The sequence below is a fragment of the Anguilla rostrata genome, chromosome 3 (genome assembly GCF_018555375.3).
Source record: "Anguilla rostrata isolate EN2019 chromosome 3, ASM1855537v3, whole genome shotgun sequence".
Taxonomy (NCBI): domain Eukaryota; kingdom Metazoa; phylum Chordata; class Actinopteri; order Anguilliformes; family Anguillidae; genus Anguilla; species Anguilla rostrata.
The window spans coordinates 6326604-6338775 of record NC_057935.1 but is presented as its reverse complement, the minus strand read 5'-3'; the positions used below and the strand labels follow the sequence as shown (position 1 = coordinate 6338775).

At 49.6% G+C, this 12172-nt stretch overlaps 2 protein-coding genes across 2 annotated transcripts in view; one reads left to right on the top strand and one right to left on the bottom strand.

The window, feature by feature from the left end:
- Positions 1-5715, top strand: part of prkd4 (protein kinase D4) — a 16393-nt gene extending 10678 nt beyond the window's left edge. Inside the window, exons 12-20 of the mRNA XM_064325771.1 lie at positions 48-76; positions 845-917; positions 1270-1376; positions 1719-1871; positions 2733-2741; positions 3303-3401; positions 3736-4003; positions 4655-4740; positions 5346-5715. Coding sequence (XP_064181841.1) covers positions 48-76; positions 845-917; positions 1270-1376; positions 1719-1871; positions 2733-2741; positions 3303-3401; positions 3736-4003; positions 4655-4740; positions 5346-5501 — 980 coding nt within the window. The 3' untranslated portion in view covers positions 5502-5715. The remainder of the gene's footprint in view (positions 1-47; positions 77-844; positions 918-1269; positions 1377-1718; positions 1872-2732; positions 2742-3302; positions 3402-3735; positions 4004-4654; positions 4741-5345) is intronic.
- Positions 5716-7912: 2197 nt separating this feature from the next.
- Positions 7913-12172, bottom strand: part of LOC135249999 (alpha-actinin-3) — a 31009-nt gene continuing 26749 nt past the window's right edge. The window contains exons 16-21 of the mRNA XM_064325760.1: positions 11096-11230; positions 10214-10393; positions 9800-9946; positions 9459-9524; positions 9182-9340; positions 7913-8602 (exon numbers count right to left, since the gene is read on the bottom strand). Coding sequence (XP_064181830.1) covers positions 8444-8602; positions 9182-9340; positions 9459-9524; positions 9800-9946; positions 10214-10393; positions 11096-11230 — 846 coding nt within the window. The 3' untranslated portion in view covers positions 7913-8443. The remainder of the gene's footprint in view (positions 8603-9181; positions 9341-9458; positions 9525-9799; positions 9947-10213; positions 10394-11095; positions 11231-12172) is intronic.

Here is a 12172-nt window from a genome sequence, read left to right as displayed (position 1 = left end):
TATATATGGGATTAGTAATTATTCATTTTTTCCCTGCTTTGTCTCAGATTCAGGAGCCCAAACTGAAGAAAACCCTGTAAGTCTGGATCTGCCATTTGCATGTAATATTGTATTATGTCATATATAATCTCCCATAAGCCATAGATCATATACCGTTTCCCTAATTCACCCCGTTTGTGTGATTGTGTGTGTTTATGGGTGCACCTTTGTTTGTGTGTGTGCATACGCATGCATGCGTTCGTTTGTCTGCACATGCTTTTGTTTGCATATCTGCATGCACGCGTACGTGCATGTCTTTGCGTTCATTTCTGCGTGCACATTTTTTATTTTATTTGCATTCCTGCATGTGTTTTTGTGCATTTGTGTGTGCACATGCTTTGGTTTATGCACGTGTGTGTATGTGCGTGTGTATGTGCGTGTGTATGTGTGTGTGTGTGTGTGTGTGTGTGTGTGTGTGTGTGTGTGTGCGTGTGTGTGTGCGTGTGTGCGTGTGATGTGCTGTGTGTGTGTGTGTGTATGTTGGATGCAGTGTGTGCTGTGTGCGTGTGTGTGTGTGTGGTGTATGTGTGTTGTGTGTGTGTGTGTGTGTGTGTGCTGGGTTTTGGTGTGTGCAGTGTTGCATGTGTGTGTGTGTGTGTGCGTGTGTGTGTGTGTGTGTGTGTGTGTGTATTTTATATTTGTGTGTGTGTGTGTGCGTGTGTGTGTGTGCGTGTGTGTGTGTGTGTGTGGTGCGTGGGTGGTGCGTGGTGTGTGTGTGTGTGTGGTGTGTGTGTGTGTGTGTGTGTGCGTGTGTGTGTGTGTGTGCGTGTGTGTGCGTGTGTATGCATGCCTGCGTGTGTTGCAGGACATCAGCACGGTGTACCAGATCTTCGCGGACGAGGTGCTGGGCTCGGGACAGTTCGGCGTCGTGTACGGAGGTATGCTGTGAGTCACTCTCTCCGAAGACGAGGGGGCAAACTCTCCGTTTCCTCCCTTTGTTCAGACCTGTGACTCAGAACACTCCAGACGTGTGCGGCGAGTTTGTATCCATCTGTCGTGTGGAAGGTCTGTAGGCCGTATGAGTGAGAGCCTCAGTCTGAGATTGCTCAGTGACCCTAAACGCTCTGTGGTGCGATGACAAAGTGCACAAGGTAGATGCGTTTTGAATCTGATGTTCTTTGGAGTAACGGCACACTAATGGCAGCTGTGTGTGTGTGTGTGTGTGTGTGTGTGCCCGTGTGTTTGTCTGTCTGTCTGTGTGTGTGTGTGTGTGTGTGTGTTGTGGTCCAGGCACACACCGGCAGTCTGGCCGTACCGTAGCGGTCAAAGTCATCGACAAAACCCGCTTCCCCACCAAGCAGGAGCGGCAGCTGAGAAACGAGGTGGCCATACTGCAGGTGCGACTTCCTGTTCCTGCAAACACCTGTCTGTCTGCCCTCTAAAGCCATGTTTGAACGTGTGCCCTGCAGAACACAGTAATGTACACATTCTTAAACATTAAACATTAAACATTGCTTAGCGGCTTCTTTACAACGTAGCGAGTGAGGAGGCCAGGCCCTCTGTATCCCACACACCATCAGTGTTTCACAGACGTTCACTGCTTTGTGATGCGTAGTGCGTGAGCACTAAGCTGACGCAGCTTGTGAACTGGATTTTACGTGGGTCTGTAAAATGTGACGCTGCCTTCCACTGTTAGTCTCAAACCGTAACCGCGAGTTTGTGTGTGTGTGTCTGCGTAGAACCTCTCTCACCCGGGCGTGGTTCTGCTGGAGGGCATGTTCGAGACCCCGGGTCACGTGTTCGTCGTCATGGAGAAGCTCCACGGCGACATGCTGGAGATGATCATGTCCAATGAGAACGGACGGCTGCCGGAACGCAACACCCGCTTCCTGGTCAACGCCCGTATGCGCCAGCCGCCTCTCCTGCTCACCGTGCTGCAATACTGCCTCCTGTCTGCCTGTCTGCAATACTGCCTGCCTGTCTGCCTGCCTGCAACACTGCCTGCCTGTCTGCCTGCCTGCAACACTGCCTGCCTGTCTGCCTGCCTGCAATACTGCCTGCCTGTCTGCCTGTCTGCAATACTGCCTGCCTGTCTGCCTGCCTGCAATACTGCCTGCCTGTCTGCCTGCCTGCAATACTGCCTGCCTGTCTGCCTGCCTGCCTGCAATACTGCCTGCCGGTCTGCCTGCCTCAAAGGGGTCTTTGGGTTTCTGACGGGATACCAAGTCAGACCATAGTTACACCCGCTTCCTGGTCACGCAGGCAAGCCCTCCTCCGTACTGTCTGCAACACTGCCTACCTGTCTGCCTGCCTGCAATACTGCCTGCCTGTCTGCCTGCCTCAAAGGGGTCTTTGGGTTTTCTGACAGGATACCAAGTCAGACCATAGTTCCACTCCAGAGACTTACGGAAACTACTCGTGTTTCTCTCAGTGTTTTAATAAAGGGGCATCAGAGGTCTGCCTCACTCTATTTCTCTCTCTCTCTCTCTCTCTCTCTCTTTCTCTTTCTCTCTTTCATTAATATTAATAAATATGTCTGGCCAGGAATGCATTTTGACCACAAATGACTTGCGGCCACACGTATCAGTAGCATAGTTATTAGCATATATTCATATTTATAAATGCCCCCCCCCCTCTTCATCTGACTGGTCCATGTCTTGTAATTCTTAGCCTGTAGGTATTCTTATGAATATCCAAGTTGATGAAAGTGACAGTGTTATGCTAATTACCTGAGATGCCTCACTGTATGCAAGTTAACTGAGGTAATAAGGATCTGATAAACAAATTAGCAATATAATGTCTAGGACTGGGGCCTGTATCACAAAGCAGGATTACTGAGTTCGCTGGATAACTGCGCTGAGTAAAACTCAGAACAGCTGGTTTTTAACTGCAGTCCATGTTCCACATTTGGGAGAGTTCCGGGTTTTACTCAGCGCAGTTATCCATCTAACTCAGGTAATCCTGCTTTGTGATACAGGCCTCTGTTCTGGCTGTGGGAGTGTTTTGTATAGTATGTTCGGGATTACCAATCTTTCGCATGGTGCATCGTGAAATTGTCTCTCGGATTCATGTCTTCTCCTCAAGTAAAAAAATTAATAAACCCGCATAAATAACTTAAGACCGGAGAGAATTAAGAGGAGGTTATGTCCTTTATTTAGGGCGGCTGAAATGCAAAGAAATTCCCCCTACTTTTCTCGATGGTGTTTGTTTTTAAGATGCACTCTAACTCCAGTGCTTCCTGTGTGGTGATGACAGGCACTCCTCAGTAATGGCTGTGTGGGAGATGCTCCTCACTGTCGACCTGATTCCCCTTTATCCTTCAGATCCTGGAGGCCCTGCGGTACCTCCACCTGAAACACATCGCCCACTGCGACCTGAAGCCAGAAAACGTGCTGCTTGCCTCACCTGACCCCTTCCCACAGGTGTGTGTGTGTGTGTGTGTGTGTGTGTGTGTGAGAGTGTGTGAGTGTGAGTGTGAGTGTGAGTGTGTGTGTGCGTGTGAGAGTGTGAGTGTGCGTGAGTGTGCGTGAGTGTGAGTGTGTGTAAGTCTACTCATACTGGTGAATATTGAGAAATACAATATGGCAGCTACACTACATGACCTGTCCTTGTGCGTAGACGTGAGGGTCCAGTCAAGGTTTGCGAGCTCTTGCTTAAACCCTCCTGATTTTAAATGCATTCTCACTCTTCTCTTCCTTCCCTCTTCCCTCGTTCCTCCTCCTCCTCCCGTCTTCCCCCTCTCTCTCTCTCTCCAAGGTGAAGCTGTGCGACTTCGGCTTCGCCCGGATCATCGGCGAGAAGTCGTTCCGGCGCTCGGTGGTGGGCACGCCGGCGTACCTGGCGCCCGAGGTCATCAGCAGCCACGGCTACAACCGCTCGCTGGACATGTGGGCGGTGGGCGTAGTCCTGTACGTCAGCCTGAGCGGCACCTTCCCCTTCAACGAGGAGGAGGACATCTCCCAGCAGATCACCAACGCATCCTTCATGTACCCCCGTCAGACCTGGGCCCACATCTCCCTGCAAGGTGAGACGCACCTGGGGATAGGTGGCGTAACACCCTGTACCCTGCTTGCGGCTAACTGCTGAAGCTTAGCTACTATACCACCCAGTACCCTTCTCATGGCTAACTGCTGAAGCTAAGCTGCTATACCATCCTGTACCCTTCTCATGGCTAACTGCTGAAGCTAAGCAGCTGTACCCCCCTGTACCCGTCTCATGGCTAAATGCTGAAGCTATGCAGCCATACCACCCTGTACCCTTCTCATGGCGAACTGCTGAAGCTAAGCTGCCATAACACCCTGTATGCTTATGGAGCTAAGCAAGTGTGGGCTGGGTTAATACTTGGATAGAAGACCTCTTGGGAAAATAAGTTGCTGCTGGAAGTGGCATGGTGGGCCACCAGGGGGTGCTCTTATTGATATTGCTGTTGTACAAATGAATTTAGTTTTTTTGTGTCAGAGAGAAGGCCCCACACGTTGGTCTCTTCTGAATGCAGCATTGGGTAAATGAAGGTAATGGTGACTCTTTGTCAGTGCAAGTATAGCAAGTATGAGCCTGCTTTCTGATGGACTTCCCCTTTTCACTGTTGGGCTGGAACCAGGCTAACACGAGCATTAGCTGCCCTACTGACCGCAGGTAGATCAGGTCCCAGCGTCTCTCTCTTCCTCCCTTCCAGCCGTCAGCCTCATCAGTAACCTGCTGCAGGTGTCCGTCAGACGTAGGTTCAGCGTGGGAAAGGCCTTGGGACACCCCTGGCTCCAGGTGACCCCCCCCCCCGCCTCACCACTCTTTTCTTCCCTTCTTCCCCCCCCACCCTGTAACCTCACCTTTCATTTGGGGTTTTCCAAACTGAGTCTGCCCCTAAGGGCAGTCCAGCCAGGTGATGATTTGACATCATTTCCCATGGGCCATTGGGTATCACAGGATTCGCTTCTGCCCTAAATGAGTGCGAGGTGGTTTTTGTGAACCACTTAAAAAAAGTTTGAGCTGCACCTGGAGCTGCAGCGGGACTGAGCCAATCAGATGGCCTGACTGAGGTAAATTCACAGGGCCACTGACGGCTCGTTGTGGTTTAACGAACCTCACTGGCCCGTTACTAACGACGACCAAACCTCGGTGAGCAAGGCTTCTTAAACCGCAGTGTCATCAGCTGTAGGGTGGAGCTGCGAGTTACTGACTTATGAGAACCAATCAGATCAATTGCCCGGTTCAAATCATCGAGCCACTTCTGCTTGAACCGCCAATACTGGAGCAGGCTGCTAAACTGCTTGAGTGAGTGGAGCTGCGATACTGCTTTCCAGCGGGTCTCGTTCTCATCGACCCTGCCCAAGACAGGCCGCCGGTGGCCTCCGCCCCCCCCCCCGCAGGACTTTCAGCTGTGGTGCGACCTGAGGGAGTTCGAGCTGCGGATGGGTCGCTGCTACCTCACCCACGAGGGCGACGAGGAGCGCTGGAGGCGGCACGCCCAGGAGCGCGGCCTCCGCTTCCCCGCGCACCTGTCCTGGGGTCCCTCCGGCCAGTGACCGCGGGGTCAGGGGTCAAACAGAGACGTCTGCGGGGGAGGAGGTGGAGCTCTTTAGCCCAAACGGGGGGAGAGGGAGACCGCACAGATGGGTGTGCTCGGTGGATGCTGGTGGGAGATGAAAATTGCACTGTTCCTGGGTCAGTTTTCTGATTGTTAGGTAAAGAACTCCTGTAATTTTGTTAAATATCCAATTAAAATATTTTACACAATCACCTTATGAATATTCAGTTTGTTGAACGAATATCTGATGAGAGACTCACGACAAAAGTGTTTCACAGTTTCTGTAAAGATGTGGCTTTTGGTGACTTCCTGAAAATCCACGGTAAGTCCCCTCATTGTTAAAACTCACCTCTGCAGCTTGTACCGGCACTCATGTTTGACTGATGTCTTTTGCACTGGTGCTTGTTACACTAACATCGAGTGTGTCGTTCAAGGTGTGGAAATTCAAAAAAATGCACACACTACGAAGACTACGTTTTAGCCTGTTCTCTCTCTTTCTTTCTCAGATGTTATTTCTGAACATCTGCATGCACTCATGTGGCTTGAGTACTGGGGATTGTCTTCCTTTTCACTGTGCGTCCAAATAGTATTCATCTGTTCCTGCATGGCACTTTTAGTGGTCTTTTTTTAAGTCTCCTATTTTAACCCTTTGCGGTGTAAGTTCTCTGTGAGTGACTTTCCCATCAGGATTGGAATGTTCTCAACTGAACATTCTAATCATTATAATCCCGATGGAACAATCACTACTGGTAATTGACCCCCCAGCTATCGGCCTGTGAAGCCACCGTGTCCACCCCCCCCCCCCCCCCTAAAGCCACCTTCGTCACTGCAGGGTGCTTAGTTACCATGATGCGGTTGTAGCGTCATACACTTCCAGGTGAGAAAATAAAGAGACACACACACACGCTTATACATTTGAATCCATTTTCCCTTTTTTTAATCAGAATTGTCACTCTTTCTGAACCGACGGTGTGGAAGTGATTCACAGGCATGATTCTTAGGGGTGGGTGTGCAGGGGGTGGGGGTAGGGGTGGGTATGGGGGGGGGGGGGTTTGTGGGGGTAGTGTAGTGTATTTTTGGAGAAAATGACCAGGGGAAGTAGCAAAGGGGGGGAGGTGGAGAAGTGGATAAAGTGAAAGGTTAACAGATGAACAGAAAGAGGCTCTGGCTGCCCTGAAGTCCACTGATTGACATAACGCTGGGGAAATTAAACTAACCGCTGACCTGTTCTCACCTCTCTCACCCGAACGATCGATCAGAATGAAACAACCCTGGTCTTTAGTCCCCCACTCACTTGCTGGGAGGAGTAGCTGTGTGTTCCTGGGATTTCCACCCAATCAAGTCCTCTCTCTCTCTCTCTCTTCCTGCTGAACTCCCTCTCTCCCACTTCAACCCCTTTCTCATTTTCTCTCTCGCTCTCTCTCTCTCTCTCCCTCTCTCTCCAACGTGCGGAGCACCTCTGTTTAAGTAAACGGGACTGTTCCTCCACCCTTTTTTTGTCGACAGGGCCATCTTTAAGGGACGGGTGAGAGGTTCATGCTACTGAGAGTCTACCTGTCGAGAGGGCGGAGGGGGGCAGGGCGGGGAGGGGGTAGGAGTTTGTCTCTCGGTGTCAGTTCTGTAGGGTGCCATGTTCTGCCCATGTTCTAAACCTGTTTTCCCACCAATACGTTTTCAGTCAAGTAACTTGCCAAAACCATGAGGTGCTACCCCCACATTTACACCTATATAACCCCCCCTCCCCCAATTCTGTGCTGTATTATTGCGGTTGGGGCGATGGGGGGGGGGGGGGGGTGTCCAGATAAAGCCTGAAATTCCTCATTCTACTTGTGCTCCTCTATCCATTCCTAGTGTTATTTACTGTTAAATGTTTTGGTGTGAAATCGGCGGCTCCTCCCGGAAAGTCCGGGACGGGGACCTCCCGCTGTCCTCTTCCTCCCCTTCTCAGGACACCCACCCAACTTCTACGTTGACGTTTTTTGGGTCCGAAGCTGACCCACAGTCAATTTTCAAAAACATACAAAAAAAACACATCGTCGCCATATACGCAGAGCCAGGACCTGATGTGGAGAGAGGATCTCCGCCATTAAGCCGTCGCCTGGCACAACGTTGTAGAACGTTCTCAGAACACTTCTGTAACGTTGTGGGGGGTTCTGAGAAGGCAGCGTACCAGGTCGGTGCTGGGGTTTAGCTAACGATCGGGGATCTACACGGAGGGCCTGAGAAGCAATGAGACCTTAGACACGCGTAACAGTGCACTGTGACATCATCGTATGTGTTCGGGATGGGGGTGGGGCGGGGTGGACTTGCGGAGAAATTGCACATGGACAGGATTTCTACAACGAACACAGCATGCGTCTGCAAAAATAGTCACCACCCTCATCATAATCATCACTATCATCATCATCATCAGCATCATCATCCAACTTTATTCAAAAGGACAATTAGTCTTGTTTTCTTTCTCCACAAACACATTACTTTAAAAGGCGGAGAGGGAGAGGGAGGAGGGGGGTGGGAGTTTGCTCAGAACCACCACAGGAAAGAACACAGCTAACTTAACTGAACCTAACTTTTGGATTAAGTAAATTCACTACAGGTTGTATTCAGATCTCAGTTTCTTTCCATCTCTCAGACATGGAGCAGAATGGCTGAACAAAATAAATAAATAAACGCAGGTCCTTGTGACACACCCATTTTTTTGCTTGTGCTGTAACTGGTGGATGTGTACACATGTGACCAGAGAGCATATCTGATGTAAGACTGTGGGGGGGTGGGGCCAGAATATCTGAGCAAATTCCGCCCCCCCTCCTTCCCCCTTCCCCCCACACCCTTGCAATCTGTGGGCAGTGCGTTGGATGTGGGGGTTGGAGGCAGGCTTGCGGGTGGGGGCAGGAGCACGAAGGGGAGGGGGGGAAAGGGTGGGTGGGGAGAGGGGAGGCTTTACAAGTCGCTCTCTCCGTAGAGGGCGCTGGAGAAGGAGACGTAGTCCAGGGCGCCGGTGGGGATGTCGGTTCCCACGTACTTGGTCATGCGGCTGATGCAGTACTCTGCCTGCTCTGGGGGCAGCTCCCTGCGCAGCTCCTCCACTGTGATGTAGGCCTGAGGGGAGGAAACGGAGAAGAGTCCTGTTAATACAGTGGTTATAACACAGGAGGGGATTAGAGGAGAATACTGTTATACAGGGATTATTACACAGGAGGGGATCAAAGGAGAATACTGTTATATAGCTGTTATTACACAGGAGGGGATTAGAGGAGAATACTGTTATACAGGGATTATTACACAGGAGGGGATCAAAGGAGAATACTGTTATATAGCAGTTGTAACACAGGAGGGGATTAGAGGAGAATATTGTTATACAGCGGTTATTACACAGGAGGGGATTAGAGGAGAATACTGTTATATAGCAGTTATTACACAGGAGGGGATTAGAGGAGAATACTGTTACACAGGGATTATTACACAGGAGGGGATCAAAGGAGAATACTGTTATACAGCGGTTATTACACAGGAGGGAATCAGAGGAGAGTACTGTTATATAGTGGTTATAACACAGGAGGGGAACAGAGGAGAACACTTTGAAAGCGTGTGTATGTAGTTTGTCTGTGAGAAAGACGAAAGAAAGAGCGACAGAGAGAGAGAGAGAGCGAGAGAGAAAGAGAGAGAGAGAGCGCTCGCCTTGTCTGAGGCCAGGATCTTGAAGGAGGCCATGACTTGCTCAGCGGTGTCGGTCTCCGCGGTCTCGCGGGTCATGAAGTCGATGAAGGCCTGGAACGTGACCACGCCCGTGTTGTTGGGGTCCACCAGGGTCATGATGCGGGCGAACTCCACCTCGCCCTGGGAAGGAGATGAATGTGAGGTGGGAGTGGTCAGAGTGGTAGCGGTCGCCGTGGAAACGGCGCGGTCGCCCTGGAAACGGCGCATGCGAGTGTGACACTGCGCGCGCGGCACTCACCAGATCGTAGCCCATGGAGATCAGGCAAGCGCGGAAGTCGTCTGGGTCCATCATGCCGTTCCTCTTCTGCGAGGGGGTGGGGGGAGGGGAATGAGAAACATATTCACAAATCCTGTCCTTAACCGACCCACACATTTTAACAGGATTTAACTGATAGATCTCTATTAATGTAATTAAATTGTATGTATCATAATCAACATATATATACGAATATCTTGACAACTTTTTAGTTTAGCAAACTCCACGCAGAGAGGAGTCCAGCCGATCAGGACTCAAACCCGGAACCTCCTTCCTGCGAGGCAGCAGTGCTAACCACTGCACCTCCTCTGTGACCCGCTCACCCTATCGAAGTGGTTGAAGGAGGCCCTGAACTCGTTGAGCTGCTCCTGGCTGATGCCCTTGGCATCTCTGGTCAGGATCTGGTTCTCCACTTCATTGATGGTGCGGGCGATGGTGGTGAGAAGCTGCTCCCAGCCCACGCGGATGTGCTGCGAGGAGAGAGGGAGAGAGAGCATGAGAGCGAGTGAGAGAGAGAGAGAGAGAGAGCATGAGAGAGAGACAGAGAGAGGGTGAGAGAGCATGAGAGAAAGAGGGGAGAGAGGGAGGGAGGGAGCATATGAGAGAGGGAGAGAGAACGAGCATGAGAGAGAGATGGAGCATAAGAGAGAGCTGCTTTTTGACACTGGGTAAGGTAAAAAAAAAAATATATATATATAGTTGGAATTATGATAACACATCCAATATGTTTCCCTTACCTCCATGGTGTAGTTGGTGTGTTTGTTGTCGAAGATGAGAGCCTCCTGGATAAGCTGGTGGTCTCCCTCAAGCTTGTCGATGTTGGACTTGTAGTTAATGATGTTCTGCTCGTACTGCTTCAGGTTGTTCATCTGATCCTCCAGAGAGCCGGTGATGTCCACTGAGACGTGACCGATCTCCTGCGGACGGACGGACGGACGGACAGGAGGTAGGAAGAGGTAAGAGTAAGGGATGTTGGGAAAGAGAAAGGGTCAAGGGAAGGAGGGAAAAAGAGGACGAGGGAGAGATTGAGGCAGGAAAATATGGGGATGGAGGGAGAGTAAAAATTAGGAAGGATTTGTCATTGAAACGGTTTCATGGCTGAATGCTTTGGTCCTGTTAATACTAGGCTTATATTTCTAAATCAAATGTCCAGAAATATGTCCAAAAATAATTTCCCTTCATTAGTGATTATACCTTTTCATGACTGTAATTATATTCATATATTCACAGACTTTAATCTAAAAGAATTACGGAGGAGAATCACATTTATTTAAGAGAGAAAAGCATCCCTCTTCTGATGAGGAACACCGTTTTTACGGTCAAGGCTGCCGTACACACTGGCCAGCGCTGAACATCGTACAGACAGAATCAACGCCGTCGGGACAGGGCGCATCTCTCAAGCGTACGGCGGCAGTGTAGTATAATGGCTAAGGAGTTGGTCTTGTAACCTAAAGGTCACAGGTTCGATTCCCTGGTAGGACACTGCCGTTGTACCCTTGAACGAGGTACTTAACCTGCATTGCTCCAGTATATGTCCAGCTGTATTACAATGTAAGTCGCTCTGGATAAGAGCGTCTGCTAAATGCCTGTAATGTAATGTAATGTAATGTAATGCGTACCTCCATCTTAGTCTGGATCCAGGGTCCGATGACGTTGGCCTGGGCGGCAAACTGGCGCCTCAGCCTCTCGTTGGCCTGCTGCCTGGCCACCTCCTCCTGCAGCATCTGGTCTCTGAGGGGAACCAGGTGCTTCACCTGTGCAGACACAAGGACACCTGAGTCACCTGAGTCACCCAGCTCGCCACGGATTGGGTGGATGTTCATAATGAATCAAATATCATTTAGTTCCTTCGTTTTGTCTTTTACTGTGTGAGGTACCTTGGGCTGCATTGTTAAAAAAAAAAAAAAAAGGTGTCAAATGAATAATGTTAATAAATAAAAACATTTCAGCATAGCATATTCCAGCTTGCCATTTATGCAGTTATGCAATTTATCTGCACCTGTGATAATAGAGCTCTTGTTCTCTTGTGAATTTCATCTTTCATTTGCCATTTTAGCTTTTTAAACCTCTCTAGATGAGAGCACTTGCAAAATAAACAATTTTAGACGCCATTTCTTAGCGGTTGATCTCTCATCCCACTTAATGGCTGTTGAACATCACAGATTACAGATACTGTGTCTGTAGTGCCTCTTTTGCTACGACACCCACAGGATGGATGGCACTCCATCAGGTCGTTCTGCCTACAAAATGGAGCAAAGCATCCAAATGGAAAGATGGCATCCCAATCGGTTAAAATTTAAATTGCCAGTGCCTGTGTTCCTAAATTCTGGCGGGAAAAGTCCTGGCAAATGGAGACATGCCAGCACCCGTCGTGTGAAGATTTCATTTAAATATTCATGTCAGTTGGTTCAATGCTGTTGTTTGTTCATTTGAAAAGATTTGCATGAAGTAGTAGAATACAGTGCTGGCACAAATTATGTGAACACTGTGCTTTAGTAGAGTGTTTGGTACACTGAGTACTAAACACTCTACTAAGTATCTGAGTACTTCCTTCTGTTATTGTTTCTTGGTGCCATTTTTGTCTGTAAAAAAAATGTGTATATTTCAAAAGGTGCAATGAACATCATAGACAGAGACGGAGGGAAACTGCAGACTACACTGGGCGCTCGGCATGGCTTAGCCTGGCTCAGCCTGGC